This window comes from Poecilia reticulata, chromosome 12, assembly GCF_904066995.2.
Source record: "Poecilia reticulata chromosome 12, P_reticulata-male-v2, whole genome shotgun sequence".
In the NCBI taxonomy this organism is placed as follows: domain Eukaryota; kingdom Metazoa; phylum Chordata; class Actinopteri; order Cyprinodontiformes; family Poeciliidae; genus Poecilia; species Poecilia reticulata.
In genome coordinates, this window is record NC_088841.1 from 15,879,804 (window position 1) to 15,907,063 (window position 27,260).

The 27,260-nt window shown below is 38.2% G+C and overlaps 1 protein-coding gene across 2 annotated transcripts in view; it reads right to left on the reverse strand.

Annotated features, from left to right (window-relative positions):
* Positions 1-1,686: 1,686 nt before the first annotated feature.
* lrrc75bb (leucine rich repeat containing 75Bb) overlaps positions 1,687-27,260 on the reverse strand; it is a 42,789-nt gene continuing 17,215 nt past the window's right edge. Inside the window, exons 4-6 of one of the 2 annotated variants that reach the window (XM_081613648.1) lie at positions 2,586-8,072; positions 2,059-2,314; positions 1,687-1,922 (exon numbers count right to left, since the gene is read on the reverse strand). In XM_081613648.1, the coding sequence (XP_081469774.1) occupies positions 7,460-8,072 (613 nt within the window). In that variant the 3' untranslated portion in view covers positions 1,687-1,922; positions 2,059-2,314; positions 2,586-7,459. Of the gene's footprint in view, positions 2,315-2,585; positions 8,073-27,260 lie in introns of both variants that reach the window. The other variant, XM_008424164.3, reaches the window with a different exon arrangement.

The following is a 27,260-nucleotide window of genomic DNA, read 5'->3' on the forward strand; positions in this document are numbered from 1 at the left end:
CAGCTCAAAATCGTCACTTTATCACATTGGAAGAGTTTGAGCCCATGAGTTTTGCCATCTCTTCCTTTTGGTTCAGAGTAAGAGTGCCTCAGGAAAGACCAGGAAACCAGACTGAACAAGCTACAGCTAGACCTGTTTGAACCTACCAGGAAGACAGCTTTCACTGTAATGTGACACTCAGAGGAGACTCCGGGGCAGACTGGCAACTCACTGGAGCAGCTACACATCCCCTCTGACCCGGGAACGCCTGGGAGTCTCAGATAATAGGCTGGAGAGAGCCGCAGGGGCCGGGGATGTCTGGGTTTTCTTTCTGAGATCAATAGTTGGAAATAGGAGTGGATCACATAATATGTCACAATATGTATTTTTATTAAACAAAATCCCTCACATAAAATTTGTTGAACATGAAATATATTTATTCAAGTCCAAAAATAATACACAAAACAATTTTAGCTGTTTTGTTTTCAGTAATTTGGTCACACGTTTGTCTGGGTTTAATCCCAAATGACATCTTTACAATTGTTAAACTTCTACAGTGACGATGAACGGATCAGACTATTCTCTGGTTCATTATCCACTGACCTGTGCGTGCAAGTCTAAGAGCGTGTGTGTCGGGATGAAAAGCAAAAAAAATAAAAATAAAAAAATTCAGACGATTGAAAATGTTTCTCACCTACATGGAAGGCAGAAGATTCTGTGCAAACCTGTGACCTGCTATTGGTTCTTGATCAGAACCGGGTCACAGACTAATGAGCTCCACTGCTGCTTTAAGAATCAGGTGCTTTAATCTCACCCACAAATTTGATCAAACGGCTAAATAAAAAAATCCTTTACTTGATTCAACATTAGATTCACATACAAAGTCCTTCAGTATATTTGTGTGTTCTCTAAAACTTATTAATTGTGTGACTTGATGACATTTTGATTTTGACATTGATATAAAAGAAATAATTGGTCATTCATTTATTCCATGTAAACAAGTGCTTGAAATTACAACAACCAATGTACTGACCGTCGAAACCAACCAAACTAAAGAACAAAAAATATATATTTCTTTTGTCTATAAATCCCAATTGCATTTCCAAATAGGCATTTTAAAAAGTCTTTTTCTTTTCCTATTAGATAAACTTTAAGACTGAAAATGTGTGCTGTGCAGTAAACTGAGCAATTGTGTTTGGGAATTTTGTAATTTTTTCCCCCAAGTTGCCAACAATCCTACGTCAGGATCTTGATGAAACTTGCTGTAATTTTAACAGCAGTCTCTAAAACTAATTGGTGAACAGAAACTGACGCCCCGGATTCATTGATCTAATAAGTCACAGAGGAATAACCAGCTAATTAATCGTGATTTTATTTTGAAAGGTTATGCAGCGCTCTTTGAGGCCCATCAGTTTGGTTGATTGTTGACTGAGCGACTTTGCAGCTGAAAGCACTTTGTTAAATCTTCTAAGACACAGACTAAGAAAAAGGAAATATAAAATACCAACAGTGGCTACTGAAATTGGAGGTGTTTTCCATCTGATTAAGTATTTTATTCTCAAAGTTCTTGATCAACCTTCCTTAGAAAATTCTCAAACAGTAATCATCATCATTTCTGCTTAATCCTCTAGTCGTGTAAACAAGACAGTGTTTATGTCTGACACGACGCACAGACATGATGCAGCACTTTCAGTGTTGGCTACAAACCAGAACACGATCCTCCGTTATCCGACTCGGCTGTTTCCTTTCTTTGAACGGATGGAGATCACAGATGGATGCCTGGGGCTCTGCCCCTGCGAACATGAAACCCCCTCGCCAGCAGAGCAGCTACGAGTCAGCAGGATGTTGACATTATTCAGCGCGTCGACAGGCCCGTGCAGGGAGTCCGCTCTCATCAACACCAGTATTAGATGCTGACATGGAAAGCTGAGCCATCAGAATCCCTGCAAAGAGTCTTGGAAGAATGAGCGCTACGCACTTTCATGCTTTTTGGTGCTGTCTGCAGTCGGTGATTAATGCAAAAGGAGCAATGCTATCTTATGCACACAATGTGGGAACATTGAATAGTGGAAATGTTACCTGACCAGGAAAGACCTCGGTTCTTGGGAAAAGTCCTGTAGAGTCTCGTATGACCTTAAATACACTGCAAAACCACCACATTCTTCAAGGTGTGATTTAACTTATAATATGGGAAAAATGTCTTATTCCATTGGCAGGTTATTTTCCTTAGACCATCTGTTGCCGCCTCCATCCGGCTCATCTGTTGCATGTACTCTGCGTTGTGTTAAGACAGGAACCAGCAGTCGAGGACCACTGGACCACAGGCAGGTTTATTCTGTTCAAAACAAAAACCCTCTCAGCACAGCAGTTCTTGAGTTCTGGCTTCCTCACAAACACCTCTCTCTAGCAGCTCAGCTCGGTGCGAACTGACAGGAATGTGCTAAAACCAACCAACATAATAATGTAAAATCTACATTCATTCAAAACAATTAAAAAAATAAAACCCAAACAGAAATAATCTGCCCAATAATTACAATCTTCCATAATAACATAAAAATATACTAAACACATTAATTTAACATCCAAATAAAATTGAAGCAACTCACATGCCGGTTCAAAACAAAAACACTCTCAGCACAGCAGTTCTTGAGTTCTGGCTTCCTCACAAACACCTTAACCAACCAAAAGAACAAAAAAATAATCACGTTGGCACAGAAAACGTCATAGATGTTACTAACGCGGGAAATAAATGCCCAGTACAGTGCTGCGCTAAACATAAACAGTTAAACAACAATATATATATAACTGCTTGTGAGTTTACAACATACTTTTTAGAACCTTTTTAATATTTTAACACATGAACAGAAGACAACTTTATACGCTTACCTCTCTCTAGCGCAGCTCGGCGCGAACTGAGGAGAGCAGCGGGAACACACAGGATATGTTTTCACCCATGTTTTCACCCAACATGTGTTCACAGATTCACCTTTTGCTGCAGTTACAGTTTCAAAACCTTTAGGGCAGAAGTTTCCAAAATAGGGGTCAGGTCACAATTATGTCACTTCAAAAACAACATCTTACCAAGTATTTCTGGTCTAGTTTCTAGTTCAAATGTCTTAGTAAGCTTGAAATAAGTTTAACTATCTTAAAAGTATTTTTTCAGTAAGCTATAGGAGATTGTTTTAAATAAATAATTTCTTAATACTGATGAAAAAGTACTGGTTCTATTGGCAGATTATTTAACTTCTAACAAGACATTTTTTACATGTTATAAGTTAATTTAAATACCAATAAAACAAATACTTTGTCATCAATATTAAGGAGTTGTTTACTTAAAGCAAGGCCTTATAGCTAACTGAAAACTTACTTTTAAGTTAGTTTATCTGAGTAAACAGGGCTGGTGAATCCAAATATGTGACATATTTTTCATATTTCAGTTTTTAATCCACTACTTTGTGTTGGTCTAAAGCCATATGAAGAGCTACGACGTTCAATGTAAAGCGATAACGTGTAAAAACGTTCAGAGGTTCAAATCCTTTTACATTAAATTATGTTATTGTATAACATTGTCCACAACTGGCTTGAAGGAGACATTTTGTGTGCATACCAAACAAGAAAAGTGGTGGAAAAATCAATATAACCCATTAGTAAAGTACCTTGAGGCGACATTTGCTGTTGGCGCTTTATAAATGCACTGTATTTAACTCTATCTAATTTCATCAAAATTCAAAAGCCTTGTCTGGAAGAAATGACAGCGTCAGCAGTGGTCAGTACATAAATATATTCTTTATAGTCAGCTTTGTGGAGGTTTATGAAGCTGCTAAGTAAGATAATATGTTTATTTATGTTGTAAAAGTTGGAAATTAAAACAGATCATGTCCACAGTACTAGAGTTTCAACAGGAAAAAATCCAGATTTTGCTTCTGGGTTTAGGTTACATGTCAAAAACTGAATGTTAGGGTTAGCAAAACATCCCAGACTGATGTCACTGTCACATGCTCACATTTCCTGCTTGGAAAAAAAAAGAAAACTTGGCACTAAAACAGCTAATTCAATTTTATAGCTGTTTGTGGTCCAGGAGAAATCCTTATTCATATCACTAAGCACAAAATAAATGGATTTTTGTTGAGTTTCAGTTTTAAACTTTGGGATGAGGCGAAACTTTATAGTGTTATACCTTGGAGGAATATTTTTATTATTCCAGACATGATGAAGAAAAAAAAAAGTAAATAAAAATGCTTATCTTATGGAAAACACTTTTTATTTTAAGCAGCTGCAGGCAAACACTATTTCCACCTTAGAAATGAGCCAGAAAAGCAAAAACCAAGACTGAGCAGATACACAAATGATTGTATCACAACACCAAGGTTAATAAAAAGGTTACAAACCAAAGAAGTTGAGAAAAAGAATCAGTTTATAGGACACACAACTGAGGTGCTTGTTTTTGTGCCAGTGAGTCACAATAATAAAAAAAACAAAGCAAAAACAAATTATGCATACGGGGACCGAGTCGTTCTTAAAAGTGCAAATGAGCAAACATTTCATTTCTACGATCAAAGGTAGCAATTTACTCCGTGTGTCCACAACATAAACAGACACACTCTAATTACCTTCTCACAGAAACTTACGCAAGCACACAAATCTGCCGTCCTGCTCTCAGAAGACAAGGAAGCAGATGTTCACAAAATAATAAGCAGGAAATAAAACAAACCCTACCACATTGTTTGCAGGCAAGACACAAGCTTCAATTTTTGTCTATAATTTACCTCCAAATGCTGAAATTTACTGAAAAACTAGTTCGCTTGAAGAAATTCTCTCTACCCTAAGTCACAGCTATTTGCTTAAAAACAACACAAAACATTAACATCAATACAAAAAACCCCAAAAAACTGCAGTCCACAAAAGAAAGATTGTTTTCATGCTACAACAAAGAGCTTCCTGTACAGCAACAGAAGAAGCAGAGCTGCTTGTTGTGGTCTACATGGTGGTTAAATCCTAAAAACGGGGATCGTTCCTCTTCCTCTCAGTCAAATTCAGAAATAGAGACGTTCAGAAATCATCACTGGCCAAAATTATCTGGGGCCAGTCCTATTTTATAAGAAAAAAAGAGAAAAAAAATCGAAGCTCTGCACACCATCTGTGACAGAAGGGGGATAACGAGGCCTGATAGAGGCAGTAATCAGTTCATCAGCGGCTCGCACCCGAATACTGTGTGTGAGGTCTGAGTGTGTGTGTCAGGACATGGCTTTTCTCTGCAAAGACACTTAGCAGCGGCTGCAGATGTATCGTTCACAGAAGTACGACAAGTGAATCGTATTGTCGGGAAGAAATGGAAACAACTGTATCTTCCTCTTAATGAGTCATGGTGAAAATCACATGAGCCAAAGCAAAAATACTGTTCAAATGCATCACTACCTCACTAACATGGGACAGCAGAATGGACGTTAGAGAATGCAAATGAAATGAAACTTATTAAATTGTTAAAACGTAAATACTTCTCGCTAATCTGAGCCCGGTTTTGTTCATTTACTAAAAATAAAGCTAAAACTGCTTTGCATCCGACTCCTTTGACTCCAGGCACAGTTTTTACATTTTTTCTTCACATTTGACCAGGCTGGACGATGGCATTCAGCGTGTATCCCACATAGAGCCATCTTCAGAGATGGTCTACATCTTCTAGATCTATCTGGATGACTGGAGGACGTTCACGTTCCTTTTCCCTGAAGCCTCGTCTCTGTTCTCCCTGTGCAGCTCAGCACCGATTGTTATTCCGACCAGTCCATCACCCCGTGGGTGAGAAATCATGTTTTACATTGGGTTTAATATTAATGAGGTGACTCTCTGCCTGCATATTTTTTGCCAAATACAGTTTTAGGACTTGCGGCCATTACATTTTTTATAAAAATGGCCCTACAACCATTACAGCATGATAATTGTTGACGCTGTTGTTTCTTTTGCGAGCCTCTCCTGATCTGATCAACAGGGATCACAGCATTATGCAAAATGATAAAAGTTTTGCTCTGCTTCTTGCTACCTCGAATAACACAAAAATATTCTGGTGTCCTTCCTCTGGCCTGTGCCGGGAGAGAAGTCACAGATCGACAGTTCGCTCCATTCAATGGCAAAAAGTCTCTGCCAAACACCATCAGTGTGTGATCTTGTTTCAGAAGATTTGCTTTGTGTTAATTTGTTACTATCTGGAATGAAGTCAAGTTGAATCAGAAGAAGCTCCAGGAAGCTCAGCAGAAAGTTTCACAACATTACGAGAAGTTAAATATTCGTTTTTTGGGGGGATTTTTTTTAACAAACAACTGATGCATTGTAGACAATTTTTTGAAACTCACTGAATAGATTTCAGCTGTTTTAATGTTGCCGTTTGTTGCTATGGTGCTTTCCTTCAGATGTTGCTTATCGTGTGTCGCATTGTGTGATTATCGGGATCGAATTCTCAAGTCTGGCAAATGCAGCAAACTGACAATAAAGCTGACTTTGAGCTTTATTGTCTTTGAGGAGTCACTTTGAGGAGTCACATGTAGGGTAAAGTATGGGACGGCAAAAAATTGTAAAAATATATAAACGGCTGGTTAAATGTGGTAGCAGTTTTACATATCATAGTTTATCTACTTATTTTTTTATATGCATTTTATTTACTTCTGGTTTTTATTGTCTTATGGATTCTTTTGGTAACTTTTTAAGTATTTATTTTGAAGAAAATCCATGTTTAAATGTATTTATTTCTTCAGCCTTTTTTATATATTATATTCTTATATTGTCTTCCCCAATTTCATTTCAAAAGTCTACATATTCTATTCTATTCTATTCTATTCTATTCTATTCTATTCTATTCTTTTTACAGTTTTGTTATCTGCAGATGAAAATGCATTGTTTTGAGGTATTGAAATTACTGTACATTTCTAAGCAACCTTTGCCCTCTTTCTGCGTTTTCTGCAACAGGGGAAATAAATAAATAAAGGGGCTTTTAATTGGAAAAATGTTGTAATATATTTACAGCGTCAGGTTTATATTTATCCTTGATTCTAGCAGCTTTACCCCTACATAAAGTAAAAAGTCATGTAATGATCCTGTCTTCTTCAGCAGCTCCTCCTGATGTGCCTGTGTTTAAGGCACTTAATTCCCAAGTGGCTCCAGTGGACAGTTTTGGAAAACCGGGAGAGTCTTTACAGGAAATCTCCCAGTCTTACAGTCATGTTGCACTGGAAAACAACAAGCCTATTCAGTTAAACCTCCCTGGATAAATAAAGATTAAATCAGTGTACAAATTTATTCTTACTGACTGTAAAAGCACAGAGCTGTCTGCAGTGTTCGGAGCGTCCACAGGGACACACAACACGGTTACTCATTTTAAAGTTATTTTCAGAAGCGTGTGGGTCAACGTCAGCATCTCCTGCCACTCCAGCAGAGCAGGCTAGACTTGAGGATACAAGAGGCTGCCAGTCTAAAAGAAAGCCGCCCTGGGCGATCACCTCCCACAGAAGTGGAGCGGCCCATTCTTTGACATGTTTTCCTCTCTGAAGCCCCAGGCTCGAAGCTCCAGTCTGTCCTCCTCCTCTTCCTCCTCCACTCTATCGTCTTCCTCTACATCCCCCTCCTCATACAGACTGGGTTCCTCCACAGACGTCTCCATGTTTGGGTTGTAGCTACCAAACACCTGCGCCTCGCTGTACTCGTAGATGGTGGGCAGGCTGCTGCGCAAACCAAAGCGGCGCCGCAGGGCCACGAGCAGCGGCTGCGGGACGGTGAAGACGTCCACGTTGTTGCCCATGTCGATCCAGGCCAGACTGGGGAACTTCCTGGGGTCCTTCACCGTCTCCTTCAGGTCTTTTAGTATGGCGGCCGTGAGGCGGTTGCCGTTGACGGCCAGCGTGGTCAGTTTGGGCAGGCAGCTGAGGTAGGGCAGCAGCAGACGCAAGCTGTCGTCCTGCAGCTCGGTGAAGCTCAGGTCCACGGCCGACACCGCCTCGCTGCAGGTCTGCAGGTAGAAGGCCACGCGGTGGACGTCGCGTCCGGACAGCGGGATTCCCGACAGGTTCACCACGTCACCGGACAGACGCTTCTTCAGGGTGGTCTTCAGACTGTCAGACAAAAAAAAAAAAAAGGAAGAAAACTTTTAATGCTTTGTTGCATCTCTGATGCTTAATAATGAAAATAAATTTGCTCTCCAATGTTGACAAAACTCATGCTTTAGGATGTGGTGTTTTTTTACGCTGAATTTCTCAAGACTGCAATGGAGACACCTTTTTTTTATTGCATCAACAACCGGATGTTACTACTCATGGAGAAGATGAAGAGGATGACAGGAAGTGGAAGGAGGGTGTTTTTTAATGACTTATTGAGTGAACAAGAGCGACTTTCATTCTCTTTCTTACTTATGGACGTTAGCAGAATATCGACAAACTTTCGCGAACATTTGTAATGGAAACCAAACTACTTACATGAATTTCTGGGACCTTGTAAAATTCAAAATCATACAATTTATGTTCAAGCAAGAAACTATCAACTTCCACACAATAATCCAAAAATGTTTTGTGACAGAGAAGTGGGTTACAATTTAAGATGAGAAGGACATTTTAAATTACCAGGATGTTTTTGATGTTCAAAGGGAAACGTTGCTATTGTTGAGGTTAATAATGTGTAAATAGTTGTTCAATAAAAGATGAGAATGTAAAGTTTAAATGTCATTTAATGAGGGAATACTTCCAGGGTTGAACTGGTGTGGGGAAACTTAAATGATTGATTGTTGATATACATGAGATTATTATTATTATTATTATTTTCTGTTTAGCTTTTTATTGTCTGTTCAAAATAATAATAATAAAAAAACAGTTAAGGTACTTTGATTCTTCTGCGCTGACAGTCATTTATCCAAAAGCAAGCGATCTATACTTAATGATAGTGAGTTTATTGATTTAAGAGGGTCTGTAATGGGGTGCCACGCAGTCCACAAGTACAGAGCATCTGCAAAGCATGCAAAAAAAAACAACAACAACAGCAAGCAGCGGCGAAGAGAGTTAAACAATCAATAATGTGCAAAAGAGAATTTGCATTTAAATGCATGACTCTGAGCGGCTTGCATAACAAATTCTGTCGCCTGCGCTGAAAGTTATCTGTGGAAAAGCAGCAGCTGTTTTCTGGCTCGAGTGTCACCTCTAGGCCAGCTGTAAGACTCCTAGAAAAAGAAAACTACCTTGACAGAAAAAATTAATAATAAATACATGGAAACAGTTGGATTTATAAGACAGGATGAGGGAAAGTAGCCACGTAAATGACAGGAGGTTGTAGTTTCATCTCACACCAACTTTAGGTGCTGCTTTCTAAATGCATAGGATCAGAAAAAAATGTAAAAAATATTAATTATTCTTGAAAAATAGGTCACTCGCTGTGACTGAAAGGTTTATGAGACATTTAAACTGAGTCAAGTTCCTTTCTAAAATCCTGTCTCGGGATTTCTTCTTCCTCTGCCAACCGACCAGCAGGAAGACGAAGATAATGACTCTGATTACTGCTTTACAGCACAAAACTATTTTCTATTATGGGGTTTTAAACATGTATTATCCACCCATCGATTTTCTATACCTGCTTAATCTCATTTAGGGTCGTGAGGGACTGGCGGTGAAAGCAGCCATTGAATGAAGGGTGATTTACGCCGTGGGCAGGTTGCCAGGATGTTCAATCAGTTCAATCAGTTCAGTTACATTTATTTTGGCCAACGTGGTGCAGCTTGGCTGGCAGGCTTTAAATGGAGTCTATTTCAAGTCCTTCTCCTGACAGCAAGTTGCAAACAGGAACTTTTTCAAGTTTTATCCTTTCTCTCATCTTCCAGAGCCAATAGGCTCCGAATTTTAATTCCTTGGCATTGTTTTGAGGTAATGAGAGACGGCCCAAGCCGTTAGGAGATTAGGCTGCTGAAGGACTTAACATTTCTCCTCATTCTGTTGTTTTCTCTTACTACTCTCCATTTATGGGTTTTTTGCAGTTACTGCTGCCTTTAATTTCATCTTCTCTTTCTGTTATTTGTTTCAGGAGTCCTTGTTAACTTGTTATCTGTGTCTTTCCTGGACAAAGTTACTGATTAAGTCTGTTTTTTTTTTTTTTTAGAGACTACTGCTTTGATGGATGGCCTCTGGTATTGAGACTGATTCTACTGGTTCTACTGGTTCGCGACATGCTTGAAGAGAATAATCTAATCTAAACCACTTCAATGCTGTCAGCACTAATCAGTTACAATAAGCAGAAAGTTTCACTTTATGTTGATATATTACTTTTTTCCACTTGTGTTTTCATTGCACAACTAGTTTGATTACTTAAATTTGTGCAACAGTTAAGTTTTTTAATTAAAAAGTGTTTAAACTCAACCTCTCTGACACTCAGCTCACTTACCTGGAACTCAAAACCGTAAGGAAGCACAAACATTTTCTTAAAAAAAAAAACTAAAAAAACATTCTCAATTATTAAGCAACATGAAGCCAGGCTTATTTTTATCCTCAAATCCTGTTTTGTCACCTGCAAATTCGCCTTATCTCACGTTTGGAAAGGTAAACATCCCTGACTATCTGACGCTATCAGATGTGGTGCTATCAGAAACATCAGTGCGTCTGAACAGAACAGGTTTGAAAAGGATCGCTGGATGCCGTGCTTTGCTGGCTGCCAGCCAGGCGCAGCTGCGGTGGGTGAACAGAAAACAATAAGGACGTATTTTTTGACTCGCACTGCCAGTGTGCGTTGACGTTTACTTTGCTGTCAAAATGCACGACTACAATTAACCCAGTAATCCGACGCGCCTTCATACTGCAGACACATCTCTCAATCTTCAGCAGTTTTATGTAGGCGACTTTTCCCACCTCACACCTGTGTGGCATCGTTCAGGTGAGACATAAAATAGCGAATATGAACCATATTAAAGATTTTTTTTTTTTATATAAACCAAACTTGCAGAATTTGAGCAACAGATCAAAACTCACATTTTTCAGACCTGCAGCTGAAATGTGTTCTTCGAACCGCTCCTTCTCAGTTCTACAGATTATCTGGCCACCAATTTAGTTGACCTTTAATACCTGCTTTGTTTGGTGCAGTTGGTGAGAAGGATAAAGTGCATTTCTTAAATCATCGCTTTCTCTACTTTGGTATATTTGGGTCCTGTCTGTCCATGTCCAGGCTTTCAGATATTATGTAATGACAAATTTGCTAAGATTCTGGACTTTCCTCACATCTTATTTAATCTTTGATTCACCTGCAGTTTTGTATGGGTTTGATTTGCTGGGGACACATGCATTTTAAATGTAAATATGAAATTGTAACAAGTCACGAGTTTTGTGTGTGTGCCTGTCAGAGAGATATTTCGTTGGCTTTCCAGCAATGCCTTGTGTTTCTTTCTCTTGTACAACTCTCCTCCAGGACTGTTGCCAGAAAGTTTCATAGTTTGTTGAGGAAAATAATATTTGAAGAACAAAAGTGGTCATTGTTTAGAGAAGGAATTCCTGGAAAAATTACAGACTTGTGATAAAATGAAGATAAAGGAGTTTCTCCTAATGAACCGTTACTTTAAGTTACCAAGCAGAGATCGGTGAGTTTATTCATGGTCTGTTCTAACTAACAGAGTCACTACCTTCTTATACAAATTTTATCACAAATCTTGCACAGGAAGTCTGGGAACAGATGTTTCTGGCTCAGCATTGGGACGTTGATAAAGACCTTTGAGTTCACCTTTCTCGTCTGAGCCCTCCCTAAGATCCAGCAAAGTGAAATTAACAAGCCTCACATGAACCACGTAGCAGTTGCTGCAAAAGCAAGTGAATATTTTCTAAAATTCCCAGTAAGACTTGCTACAAATGCCCGAGTTTTCTTACATAACTTTTTTCCATTTTGCAGGCCACAGCAAGCTGGATTTATTGTAATTAGTGAACTGGGCTGCATGCAAATCGACGTGAATCTGACTGTATATTAGGGTTGCATTGCTATAAATTGGATTGATGTAGATTCAGTCTGAACCTAATTAGATTTTGCATAATTGTGCTTGTCTTGTAAAGTGCCTGAAATTGAAAGATAAAGCAAAAAAGGTGATTTGGCGAGATGTCATTTTGACCTAGATTACCATGTTTTCTCGTGATAATCTTTAGAGCTGCAATATATACAAATTAAAATTAATATGCAGTCTACAAGGACAGAATATTGTGTTTCCAGTGCCGCTTATTCCTGCAATGCATATTTATGACAAAAGTTTATTAAGAGATGGACTCTAAACTGCCAAAGTGTCTACAAATATGGTTTATTCGATTAAAATCATGCCTGTATCTTAGGAAAACCAAATTTTCTTTAAAAATAAAATCAAAAAAGCTTGTTACAATGAAACAAAATGTTTTTCCCCCCATAATATTTCTGATATAATTTTCTCATCTAAACTAGAAGTGAGAAAATCAATGTATTTCCCCCAAAATAAGAGTAAAACATATTGCAAATAGCACATGTTTCATGAATCTTTCTCACAAAGGAATATGTTTGTTTTTTTTTACTAAACTTCTCAGGCTGGATCATGTCTCAATGCTTCTGCCCACACTCCAGTCTGCAACAGTCTGGTCTGTATAACAGTGTGGTTAAATATGTATAGGAGAGCTATACGGCTGCAGAAACCTTCTTGTTAGTGCTTGCTGCAGCACATTAGACTTCTTTGTTTGCACTTGGAACATGTCAGCGGGAAAGCATCTGTCAAACAAATGAGGAAGAACTGTGGGTGAGATTTTTTTTTGTATAACAAGAGGAAAACATTATCTTTTCTCTCTCAGACTTGTTTGCATTTCCTCGTCTGCCTCCTCAGCCACACAGAGAGGATTCTCTCTGCGTCTATTGCTGCTTCCTGCTCTGATAGGGAGCCTCATAAATCAACAGGCTTTGCTCTTTGCATTCGTCACTCCCTCTGCTTGGTTAAGCGAAAGGAAAAGATCTGAGGTGGTGATTCGTGGGATTATTGATTCCAAAAGCAGTTGGTAATTCATCCTCTCCTACCTCATGTTTTCAGTCCAGTTCAGGCCTTTTCCCCCCTTTTTGCTGTGTGTGGTCTGATTGCAACTTGTGATCTGGACCTAATTTATTATTCTCCTTAAAATATATATATATAATCAGTAGTCTATTCTAACCTTTATTAATTGCTAAGAGAATCAAGTATCCAGAAGCGTTACTAAATTAATCTGCAAACCATTTATATGCAAGGGAAAAATATATTTTTTAAAAAGCTTTTTTGAACATTTTGAGATTCAACCTCCATGTGTTGATTACTAAACTATGAATAGGTCCAAACTAGATGCACTTATTACCCAAAATATTAAGCTAATTAATTTTGTGCCAATAAATAAAATATTTTAAGCAAGGAAGTTGTCAACAGGTAGTCTTCCAAACGTGGAAGGTGCACAAAAGATAAACCCCATTGAAAACCTTCTGCCAAATATTGATTTCAGAACTCTTAAAATATTAGTATTGTTGTTTCTAAATGAATATGAACTTGTTTTAATGCATTATTAAAAAAAGAACTGCATCTTTTAAAGTATTTTTTGACCATTTCTCATTTTCTGCAAATAAGTTTTTGCTTGGAATTTCAGAGACATGTCAGAAGTTCATAGAATAAAAGAACAATGTTCATTTTACTCAAATATATATGCATAAAAAGTGAAATCAGTGAAACTGATCATTTTAAGTGGCCTCTTAATGTTTTCCATAGATCTATGTAGAAGAGTTTGACTTCACAGTGAAGTAGCTCAAGCAGGAAAGCTCAGATTTTTACTGTGGAAACGAGAGATTTAGCTCAGATGCCTTTTAATTAAGAGATTTTAACTACAGACCAGAGTACTGGAGCTCAATTATCGCTTTTGTTTTGGAAACATTAAAGCAGACCAACATTTTGCTACACTGATGTCAAAGTGATGATTAATGCTAAGCAAGTCACGCCAGGTTCAAGAACCTTGATTGAAGTCCAAGTTTTTACAAAATATAAATACCACCCATGAAGACAGTAAATGTCAAACTAGATTTTACTCCAATCCAGTCACATAAAGACAAGTTAGTCTTTTATATAGTCAAATAGGGAATAAAAGTCAAGATAATTTACTGGAACTCATCAGTAGTTGCTTGACACAATTACAAATTGGATCCCAGACAGCATTATGCAACTCCTGATGTGTCTTACAGTAAAGATCAAGTTGCCACACTGACTGTGCTCTGCCAATTTGCACTCAACACTGCCAGCAGTTAATTTAATTAGAAGCTGATTAATTGTTTAATTAAATTAGTTCTGACCTGTCCTTAGAGAACCACACAAAAGGTTGTAAGAAAATATTATTTAATGAGCCGTGATACACTGTGGATGAAAGTCGTCGTTATTTTCCTTACCTTTCGAAGTTCTTGATCCTTGGAAGCACATAAATTAGTAACGCACCAGTCAGCTCTATAGCATTACTTTCTCTCAATTAGACAAGTCAAAAGTAGAATAAAAGAGTTTCAAAAGTAAAAATCTCAATATTTTGCTTTAAAAACACCACATCTCTCTGCTTAATTGTCCTGTTTTGAGTTCAGCAGACTAATGGTATATATATATATATATATATATATATATATATATATATATATATATATATGACCTACATGGAGTCTGGATGTTCTCTCTGGGTACTCCAGCTTCCTCCAACAGTCTAAAGCTTTGTCTATTAGGTTAATTTATCTCTCTAAATCACCAAGCATGAGGATAATTGCCTTGCAAGAAAAAACTGGACATAATCCTGAAGGGTGGGGAGCTGGCCCCTTACATGTCCACTTAACCTACAAGAACTCTCTCGCGTGTTCGCTGTCAGCAGCATCTTAATTTGCAGAGCGGCTAACCAAATCACTCAACTCCACTTACATGTCCATCTATTAGCTCAGCCATCCTGGGATATGAGTATTTTCCCCTGTGTCGGTAACAACTCTTCAGCTAGAAAGAACAGTTCATGATACAATCAAACCTCTAGACATTCACTAACTCCACTCTCCTGTCCTTAAGGAACAGAAAGTGTGTGTCCAGTTCCAGACGCCAACACAGCTGATTCAAACGGTCCATCTACCTCCTTTTTATTGTCCCTAACAGTTGATTTAGATAAACTGATGAACTGTAAATGAAATAAAATGATAAAAAAGAGAAATGCAACAATATATTCAAAACTACAGAATCAAAACAATTACAGTATTTAAAAATATGCACCGTTCTGGTTAATCTTTAGTCAATTCTTAAGCATTGAATGTCAGCTGTGGTCTTAAACTGGGATGATAATGAGCTACAGCAGCCTGCTAATGAGCCATCATTTGATTCAGGTGTGTTGAACCACATAAGAACTGAAACATACTGGAAACTGGCTCTGGAGGACTGACTTTGGACCCTGCTGCTCTTCAGACGACTAATTAAGATCACAGACTTCATGATTCAAAGTTTACAGTAAACTCCTGTTTCACCCGGGGAGCTCAAGGAGTTGAGTTACAAAGTTTGTCATGTCACAGACGTCTGCTTTCATCTTCTAATGAATCCAAAAAGTACAGTATCAATCAAGAAACTTGTGGCTCTTGTTTTTCTGTCATGGAAATTTGACTGTTCATTAAAACAAAATGTGTAAACATTATCTTGTCTTATAGCTGCAGTCCCTAGAAGACTATAGGAGGGTTAGTCTTTAAAGGAAAACAGACATTGGTGTTGGCCAATTCTGAACTCTCACCTTAACTGAGGTGAGTCAGACCTGCAGTTCATTTAATGTAATTTTTTATTCTCTTTTGACCAGCAGGATGAGATACTGAGACGCTCAGGGTGTAATTTTAGTTGTCAGGTCACATCTGGAAGGACCATCCATTTTTTTCTACAATAGTAGGTAAACCTAAACACTCAGAAATGACTTCCTTTCCAGATTCATATGTTGCGTTTTCAGATCTTTTCACCTACTGAATACTGTCAGACAATTGACTGTATAGCCAGGACAGCCGGAAATTCACAATAAACAAAATTGTTAATATGTGGAATCATTTTTTGAAAATAACTTTCTGTTTTTACTATGATTATTATTGTCTAATATTAACATTTTGGATGATGATCTGAAATATTGAAGTGTGGGAACACAAGTGGAAAATGCATCTTCACAGCTCTGGACACAGAGAGGAGCAACAAAACTAAGAAAAAATATTAAAGCATTGCCATCGGCTCTCAGTCAACAATAATGACAAATCCACTCAAAAAACAGAAGTTTTGCAATCAGAAACAACTGTTCTTCAAATCTGCCTTACTGATTGAGTTTTCAGGAACGATTCGCTCTTCATTTCTTAATTTCTTCTTAGACTGTTTTGCACATCACATATGGGTTTCAATTATAAAATCATACCAGTCAGCTTTGAAACAAGTTCTGGGAAAGTTTTCAACATCATCCTGGCATACGTAGTCAGTCATTAGAGTCGTCTGTGCCACACTTTGCTTACTGCAAGAAAACTATAAAATCTGTCTCTACTGACTTACTAAGGTAGGGGGTTCCCTGCTTTTGCAGCTTTTCCAAGTCACCCGTTTGTTTGTTTGTTTGTTTGTTTGTTTGGTGAGACTGACATCACGAGCCAGGCGGAGTTGGTGCTGCAGCTGAGTGGGTGGCACACTGGGAATGTAGTATATAAAGAGATTTTAATGAGACAGAGCACAGACTTCAGACTTTCTTCAAAACCCTGCTGCCACCGGGCTTCATGGACACAGTTCCACCCACAGGCTGGTTCAATGCCTGCAATGCCAAACCCACAGCAAGTATTTCTAAAGCCAAGAGATGAACTAAGCTATAATTCATAAGCATGGAATAACACCAAAGGAAATTATTCTGCCTGGTTTCTTTCGGTAGTGGTACAGACTGTACCTTGCAGAATCATTATTATCAATTTGATGTTCTCACACGTTTTCAGGTGAAAACCGTTGCACCATACTTGGATTTTACGTGATTTACCGGCACAAGGTAATGGAAAATGGTTAAGTGGACCAACAGAATGAGTTACTGACATGAAAAGGTCATAGTTTTCCAAAATTGCTTTAAAGATTAATAAAAAAAATTCTGGCGTTGACAGCTTTACAGAACACAGCAGACAGCCAGGGATAAAGAACAAAACTATTATTTAACAAAAAAACCCCAAAAAGTTCAATTAAAAGTTTGTCAAATCTGAATGTAGGCGACATAAGTTCTGCTGTTAGATGAGACTTATAGCATCACCCTATCGGGAGGCTTTTCTTCTTCTTTTGTAGGGTCAGGGAAGCTGGTCAGAGTTGACGGGAGGAGAGATGGAGCTGACTAAATGCTTAAAATTTTAGTTCACAGACGCTTTCCATCTACCTGACTAAGATGAGCGATTCAATAAGGAGAAATGGACAAAAAAAAAGGAATCTTTTGAAGTTCAGTGCTGGTGGAGACAAACCCCAGAAGACTTGCTGCTCTAATCGCAATGAAATGAGGTTCCAAACATCGACTAATGAATACAAATGAATGTCACACTTTTCGATTTGTATCTGCAATAAAATCTGAAAACCATTTATCCTTTTCACCCCACCTTACAATTATTTACTACTCTCGGTTAGCCCTATCGCATAAAATCCCAATAAAACAGAATAAAGTTTGCGGTTTTAATGTGATAAAATATGAAATAAATACTTTTGCAAGGTAGGAAGGCAAGTCACAAGCTTGAAAAATAACAAGCGTACAAGAGTAGCAAACAAGACTCCTTCAAAAGTCATTTGAAGGAAAATAAGTTGGGAGAAATCCATGTATTGATATCCTCAAGTGAAAGTGATGCAACCATGCAGAGATTTAATAAGAGCAGAGTCTTGTGTGTCAAGCTATTGGCTGTTTAAATGTAGCTTCATGCAGACTGTCTAATTGCTTTTTGAAGTCTGTCTTTCCTCTGGGACGTTAACGTTTATGCACTGAACAAGGGTCATTTTCACTTTATTGTTATGTAAACCTAGAGGTAGGACATAAAACATCTGATGCTGTATTAGTGTTCAGGCAAAGACGCCAAATATATTAAAATTGTGTCACCTAATGAAGCAATTTAGAGCGGCATTTCAAAGCAACAATATTCTGCCAAGGACTGATTGCCTCTAATTTGAAACACGCAGCTAGTACGGGTGTTCAATCTCCTGTGGGTTAATAATGTATATCGCAGTCTGACATCGCCGAGAGATGCATTCAGTCATCCTCAGCTGCGAGAAACTTTTGCACCTTTGTACTTTAAATTGAGTATCAACATGCTCAGCTTGGAGTTTCAGTACTTGAGAATATCCACCTTATATGTAAAAGCAGAGCTACGCAATCGTGCCTCCAGTTCCCAGATGACTGTTGTTCCTCTTTGTTAAAGGGTACATCCATTGATTTTTTTTTTGTGTGTGTGTCCAACCTCATTTTCCAGCCTCCGCTCTGGTCAGCCTCCACTCAGACTAGCTGTGTCCCTTGATGTTACAAAATATAAGTGCTCATCATTACGCTCAAGCCTTTTTGCTTCACCATTTTGCTAATCAATTTCCGCTCGAAAGCAACCACCACTTTCTCTACACTGAACCAGACGGAGCTGAGGGTGGAAAATGTTGCTTTTTTTATTTTTTAGAACATGTAAAGTCTCTTTTAATATGATGGATTTTCTTAAGAAAACTCATCTTATAGTCAGTTAATATTTTGGCCCATCTGTGAAAGTGAAAAGCAAACGGCAGCCAAGACTTGTAACTCATCATCCCACTTCCAGTACATGTTCCCCTTCATTTACTCTCATGAATGAGTAAAACATCAAGAGACGCAGAGACATGTTGGAGGTAATAACTTGTTAATCTACCAAGGGATTTAACATAATAATAGGTGGGGAATGTTATAACTCAGTAAATGGCAAGGTATGATGTATTGTATTTCAAAGACAACTTATTGAAGTCAATTATGGTAAGTACTGTTAAATATAATTGTAATTATAGCTATTTATTTGTACATCATCACATAAATTATGGCCAGCAATGTGAGAAGGGAATATCTTTTTTTAAAATAATCTTTTTCTTTTTTTTACATCTCCGATCTATATGGCAAAAAAAGTGTTTGGAAAGGATTTTTTTATTTAATAAAGTTAAAACTTGTGAATTCGCTCCTCCCATTCCACTAGAGGGCTCTATAGTTGCTTTGCATGTGTACGTGAGTTGACGTGGAGAGGAAGAAAAATAACGGCGGACCAGATGTGCGCTCAAGTTGCCGTTAGCTTAAACTAACAAGCTGAACCTGGTTGTTGCTAGATAAGTTCTTTGTTATCTCTTCTAAGCGTGCGCTTGGTGAGTTTGCTAGAGCTAATTAGCCAAATGCTAGCTCTTCTTTGCTGCACTGCGATATTTGAATGCCGATGCTTATTATATTACAAAATGTTCTGAGAGTAAACTTTGCTTTATAACCGGTTAAACACAAACTTAACCTACGTTAAGTTTGTGTTTATTGAATATTGCAATGTTAAGTATTGACGTTTTTTATTTTTATTTTTTACTTTATTTTACAGTTTAACCGGCATGTCCGTGTAAAATCACTCGGCAATAAAATTGACAACAACAACAACGACTATCTTATGTTCTTTGTAACATACTGATTCTTGTCACTAAAATTCTTGACAAAAAGGTTAAATCTAACATGTCGCTCAAGAGAAATAAAAATAACAGTATGAAACATCAAGCTACATAGAGTTTTAGATTACTGGGGAAAATATCTGGTGAATATTGATTTATTTATAGTCATAATGCAAAGCTTTTATTGTGAGCAGGAATGGCAATAAGAATCAGAAAAACAGCAGTATGTTGTCCTTAAGTCATGTCAATCTGAACACACAAAATCATATTAATCTCTTTATTATTGTTTCATTTTATTTTTAAAAAACTTACAATCGGAGAAATAATTTTTCAAAACTTTCTTTTATCCTCAACTTCTCTTCTTTTATCTCCATGAAATAATTGGGGTTCTCACCTGACGAACGTTAAAATTGCTGCTGTCTGATCTTCAGAAGAGGCAGTGAATCATCTAAAGCGGTGATGGAAAATCTGTCAAAGATTGTTGTTCTAATTGGTAGAAAACCACAACATGGTTAGAGCTGCGTTACAGTCCAGCAACATTCCAACAACACACAAAACTCAATGTTATTTCAGCTGGGAGGAAGAACTTCCTGTAATACCAGTCGGAAATTATTTCCTGCTGAGCATGCAGACGGTCATTTGACTCATTTCAAGAGAATGAAATAAAAGCACTTAAAAAACATAACGGATTGCGGTTCCACAGACCCGTGGGATGGCCAGATCAATGTCTGCTTCATCAACGCTTTGCTCCTGACTTGTTTATTCCTCAGATCGATTTGAACTGTTTCGCCTGCAGGCATCTGTATAATGTAGCGATGCTAGTCTGGCTCAGGCGTATGAAAATCTGCATGGCTCTACTGTATAAAGTCAACGTCGGGAAGAGAAGCACAGTTTCTATGTTTTTGTTTTACATGTCAATCTTGTGCCTTGAGCAGTTTTGAACGGCATTAATGAGAATTCCCTATAATTATTCTGGGCAGAAATGGAGCCAAATTTGCCTCTACTCTAACAATATGACTGTCAAACGAATACTGTAACTCTCATGAAAATGTTGAGCCAATAAATGGGATGTTTCCCTCCACCATCTAGTATCCTACAGCACCACCAGGATAATGGCACATTTACTGGGAAGAAAGAACATAGCCTCAGAGCTCATTTGGATTTGGATTAAATTTTAGTGAAACATTTAGCAGATGGGTTGATTAAGGCTGCCTTCATTGTCTATCATCAGTGAAGCAGCTAAAGGCTGCGCACCGCTTTAGCACCCCAGATCTGCCTCTTGAACTGACAGCACATATTCCCTCAGGAAAAGATGGAATAAAAAGAAACATATCTTTTAAAGCAGAGGTCAAGTTCCCAAATTAGTATGCAAATTTCACTCTTTGCACGTATTTGTACATGCATTTGGGTCTTGACTGCTCCTAAAAACACTCCAAGAGCTTAAAAAAAACTCCCAGGCCTTTAAAAAAAAAAAAAAAAGTTAATGTTTTTTGGTGTCTGGAAAAGGAGCCATTTCAAAAACCTCCTAGTTGTTGAGTTGCAATTGCAAGCAAGCCAAGCGGAGCTCCAGCACATTTGATCAGCTGGTTTTACCACACTACCTGGTGAACAATCGGTGCTGGAAAAGTTACATGTTTTGTTGTTGACTTGCCAACAAGAAACCACTTGCTATGTTCTTGTTGGTTGTGTTGGATGCTCTTCTTCTGCTTTTCAAAGATGTACAGTTGTAAATTGCACATCTGTTTGCAGATATTTTCACATGTGTGTTGGAGAGAGCAGCTCATTTTGAATTAAAGTGACAAGACGCACTAAAACAGATCATTCTGAAAGGAGCGCAAAGCAGCAGCTTAAGATCAATAACAACACATGGACTGCACATGTTTTGTTTAGTCCATAGACTTATCCTGACCTGTTCAAGGAAGCAAAACAGGTTACCTTTAAACTGCTTAAGTCGAGTCCAAATCAGAGTTCTATGTAGGATTGAGCAAGGAGCTTTAATTGGACAAAGAAAAACAAAAGGACTTAAGGGTCTGCCAAATGCAATAAACCTTTCATGGCTTTCAGCTGCTCCATCATGCAATTCTCAGGGGGTTTTAGCAAATAAATGCAGAAAGCAAGTCAAAGTAGCAAAACGCAAAAAGGTGAGGAGGGGAAGAAAGAAAGAAAACAACATGCTCAAAATGACATAACCATCAGAAATGAGCATCCCAGAACTTCAGCCTGCTTTTTGCTTATTATTTGACAATTATTACGCAATTTTATTTTTACAGTAAGTGTCACAATGCAGCTGTGTAGCATGTAAAATGTGACGTTCACCCCTCAAGGGAGCTATAAATTCACCTCGGATTTGATTTGATGTGACGAACTGAATGTTTAGGTGAAGAGAAAGCAGAGACACAACTCTGGATTACATAACCGTATATCACTGAGCATTGCGCTTGTGTCTGACATGGAACGTCAAGCTCCAGTTACAAAACCAGCATTAGGACGAGCCGTTCTCTTAACTCAAAGCAGGTGGTTTGAAGATTGCGGGAGATGCGCATCAAAATTAAAGAAGCAACACTTGCAGATCAAAATCCCAGCAGTTCTCCCAGAGTTTAGAGAAAACCTCAATCCCTCAACAAACAATAGAAGTGTTCTGAAATAATACAAGATTTTTAATCCCAGCACATTTAAAAAATTGTGTAGAACCACGTGTTTACTAGCAAATGCATTGAATCATTCTAATTATTTCATTATAGTTGTGTGGCCTGAAGACAGGAGCCACAGATAATATTGAGTGTCTCTTCCTTCCTCCCACTCATCCTGCAGGATCTCAGCTTGTTCCGTGGGAAGCCCTCAATTATTCATGGAGAAAGATGGTGGCTGGATCGTTACATCTCTATTAAAAGTGGAGGTCAGACAGAAAGCAAACCGAACCAACTGGATGCAACATGTAATCAGGTACGACGAGTAAGATCAGACAGCAAACAAGACCAGAAACATCTATTACACTCTTTACTCACTACGTCCCCCAGAATCCTGTGCGGTTCTGAATATTATATTGATATTGATAAGTTTTATTGCCCAGCCCGACTACAGTCGTCCTTATCTTTGCTAGCGGTACAATTAGCATCATAACAAGTAAATCACGCTGCTGAATCAAAAGAGTATCATTATGTATTTCCCCTATTATTTCAGCTTAAATATAAACATTTTTCTAATAATTTAGAAAAGTTCTGAGGTTCATGGACTAATAAAACTTTAATCCTGTATACTTGTAATAGATAGATGTACGTAGAGGCATGATCAGCGGCAAAACTTAGTACGGTATGGTGTTTTCATAATGCATAGCTGGTACTAAGAAGCCAAAAGTTTCCAAAGGAGACAAAGAAGAAGATATCCCAAAAAGAAAAAAAATAACAACCCTTCACGAGATTAACAGCTGTCTAAAATGCTGGTAGAACCTCTTTTTTCCCCTTAATTCCTTTAATTTTATTTCAATTTAAAAAAAATTAATTGTCACTATTGAGATTGCCTCAATTGTTTGATAGTGACGAATGTGGACATGTATGTTGTTTTTGTGTAAAACTCCAGTAAAAAGACATGGAACAGAAAATCCAAGTTACTGTTCACAAAAAGATACCATTACAGCCATCTTCTTCTTGAACCAATCTGTTAATTCATCACCAAACCATTTTTTCCTCTGTATAACCGTCACTCCCTGGATATTTTGTCTTTTTAGATCAATCCCTAAGGTAAAGTGAAATCTCTGTAGGTCACGAGTCTCTGAAATAGTCACATTAGGTCGTCTGGCAATAATATGCTTAGAATCACTTAAATGCTCTTCTGGCGCACTCCAAGCTCTGGATGCTTTTGTAACTGAACGCAGTATAATGTAGAAGTATAAAGTTGGATTTCTGTCAAAACTGAAGGTGCCATTAAGTCAGATAAGCTATTTTCAATGGGATTTCAGCCCAAAGCAACAACATCATGCTGTCCATTAGCCCAGATACATGCATCTACTCCAGTGAATGCTGCCAGCGTTTATTTATGCGACATGTAACAGGGAATACCCATTGCATATTTATAAAGAAAAGCGGAGCTCAAGTGGTGTTTGAAATGCAAAACATCAGGCTACCCCAATCCAAATTATTCTTTTCTATGTGAATACAATGTAGTGAAAAAAAAGCACCGTTTCAAACACTGCAGTTGACTGAAACAGGCTCTGGGGTTGTCTGTCCACAGCTGCCCACTCCCTGCTAACTGCTTCAAATCTGACAAGAAATCTAATCTAATTCAAATTGCAACCGATTTTAATAACCACTTATCTGTAAGTGATTATCATAGCAGGGTTCTTTCTTTCATTAGAGGTTTAAGATTGTCTCAATTCAACCTCACCGTCATAGTTTAGTCATCTTTGCCACTGGGTCAGTCATTCTGGCAGATTAACGATGCCGAGAGACGGTAATTGGATTCTCCAAAATTTGTCTGATATGTAAAAAGTCGGTGCAAAGGTGTAATAATCCGCCCACATAATATTAGTGAGGGTGGTCCAACAGCTGCTTTACAGAAAACAGATGCGATTAGACTGCAGTCAGAATAATCTACCAAACATCTGAGCCCAGAATTATTCACACTCTCAGCGATCTTTAAATTATTTTCACTCAGCAGGAAGTTTGTTTATGAAAGGAAAATAGATGGGTAAGAAAACAGCATATCAGAAATTATTTAAACCATTCTCAATAAATTAGTGTAAAAAAAATTCTTCCTATAATAGCTTGTAATGATATTTTGATTATTCATCTAATGAGCTCCAAGTGTTTGAAGCTGGAAGTACTCCTTGTCATTACCCTAATCTTAAGGTAAAATTAAAAGATTACTTTTAGGTAATCTTGGTTTAGCAGGATTAGAGGTTTAATTGAGGAACTAAAGCATTTACTGACTGTTATTATGTCTATGTGGCATGAACAAACTTTTGCACTTCAGCCTTTTATTTAGAAAAAACTCAGCTCTTTTGCTCAGTTTAGCTAACTAGCTAATTTTTATTGACAGAATAGAGCAAACCGCCTTTCTTAAAGCAATAGGCTCATCTTTCATCATGAGGATTTACCCTTTGTTGTTATCGTTTGGTTTATCTGAAATTAATCTGCAGAACGTTGGACTCTCATAAGGAATCATGAAAGGTAACCAATTATTTTCCTTTAAATCAGTGTTTCTCAACCTTTTTCGGCCCAGCGCCCCCCCTAGCCCCCCACCAAAAAATTTGTAGGCTACTTTGCACTGACAATTATTTAATATTAATGTTACTATCATTATTGTAGATGTTTTGAATCGGCACACCGATTATGCTTTCCCGTACACTTCAGCGCGCCTTACGCTGCTTCACCTCGCGCACATAATGGGGTAAATGTAGCGCGCGGGTGGGGGGGGGGCATCGTATGTTTCTACGTTTCTTCGTGGGGGGCGCCGATTTATGTTTTCGCATCCACCTGAATAATGTGTAGTTGCGCCCCTACCCATGGCACTTCAACAATATTATTTTACCTTTTATCTGGAAATAGTGCCTGTTTATTCTTGCCATAAAGTCCTCTTGCTCTTGCCATAACAGTTTATTCCTCCGAATTTACTTTAGTTTCTTAGTTTATTCTTGCATTTTGTTCTTCATTCATTTCCATTTAGTTTCATTTGATTAATATGATCCTCTCTCGGTTTATTGCTATGTCCACTTTAGTTTCTTTCCTGTTGCTAGATTTATTTGATCGTTTATTGACCATCAGTAATTTTCACTCATCACCTGCTGCGCCGCCTAATCGTCATGTGTTTCACATCATGTGTTGATTTTTTCACTGTTCTGCGTCGGATTCTTTGTTTTTATGCCATAATTCACATCTAGTTCGTCGCTCCGTTTTGCCCGCTTCTCGTGTTTCAGAGTTTTACGCAATGTGGGCGGCGGTTTTTTTTTGTTGTCGTTTTTTTTTTAACTCCCTAAGATGCAGGGCGGTCGGGAAACATATCGATGGGGAAAAGGCAGACTTTTAAAACAACGGAAACAGTTTCGGTGTTCTGGTTATTGAAATTTAAAAGTGCTGTTGTACCGTTGTTCCATCAAACCCGTTTCACGTCGGACCACTTACAGCTCCGTGTTAACGCTCTAAAATGAACGCTCTCTATGGTGGCATCACCCATGGAGGGATTTCTTTATTTAAATGTGTTCATTTTTCGGAGAGATACAAAGTGAGGGCATCGTGATTTTAGTAATTATATGTTTATAAGAGCGATTTTCGGTTGTCCTTCCATGGAAGTGGGCAGCTTTCAAACGGAAATAAAACACTTTTTAATATAAGTTGCTGCTTTGACATGATCACAGAACTGCCAAAACATATGTAGCTAAATACCAGTTCAGCATCAGTTCCGCTGAACTGATGCGGAGCGGAGCTGCGCCATGAAGCTACGAACACTGAATAGAAGAAGAGCTGCCTTCGATACAGTTGCAGCCAAGCATGATTTAATGTTACACAATACAGTTTTACCAAGTTGCTCAAAGTCTAAACTGGTATTGTTGTGGATTTAAGGTGTAAAGTTTACCTTCGACCAAACGCCCCCCAAAGGCATCCCAGCGCCCCCCTTTTGTAAAAATGTCCGCCAGCGCCCCCTGCCGTCCTCTGAACGCCCCCTGGGGGGCGGTACCGCCCACGTTGAGAACCGCTACTTTAAATAAAAATATTCCACAGTTTATCAGTGCAGGGTTCTGAGTGGGAAACCGCTTTAATCTTCTGAAACAATGATGCTTTAAATTACGTTCAAATAATCTCTTAGCAGTTTGTTTTAGGCAGTGGTGGGAAGTAACGAAGTACAAGTACGTCGTTACTGTACTTAAGTACAATTTTCGTGTATCTGTACTTTACTTAAGTAGATTTAATAATGGATACTTTCTACTTTTACTCCACTACATTTTACAGTAAGTATCTGTACTTTCTACTTCACTACATTTCTACAAAACTGTCGCGTTACTCGTTACATCCAAGTCGCATTGTGTTTTTTTTTTCGTTAAAATGTGAAGTTCAGGGATTTAAGGTGGCGCCGTAAAATCCGAGCAATAACGTGACTTAGTGTCTGTTGTCACCCATCGGCTCCACCTTTACTCGCACGCGGAGCTCCAAGACATGCGCAGTGGTTTCCTCTGAGCGTCAGTAATATAATAGTACGGAAGCGCTGCATAAATAATAAGATATGGCGACATGTAAAATCAGCAGCGCTTCGCTTTCACAGACGGTGGGGACTTCGTCCAATTTTTAACGTCACTTGGAAGGAAAGCTTAAAGAAAGGTAAGCTCCGTGGACGTGATGCTAGCAAAGCTAGCTGTATTGACTGAGACACATGTTGCATCTGCGATGACTGACATGTAGCAGGCATGGGACAACGCTGTGACCAAAGTGCAATATTGTAATATGACATTCATGGACGATCCGATTCTTCTGGACGGATCTTGACTAAGTCCTATACTGCTGAAGCCTCACTGAGAGCCGTTCTTTGTTCTTGTAATGCTCTGCGTACACTGCAGTAGCTATTTTATTTCATTAAAATATTTTTATATTTAATTGGTGAATAAATAAAACAAGAACATAAGAACGCAGAGCATGCTCATTGCTCTTTGTTTTTGTCACTTGTCGTGGTG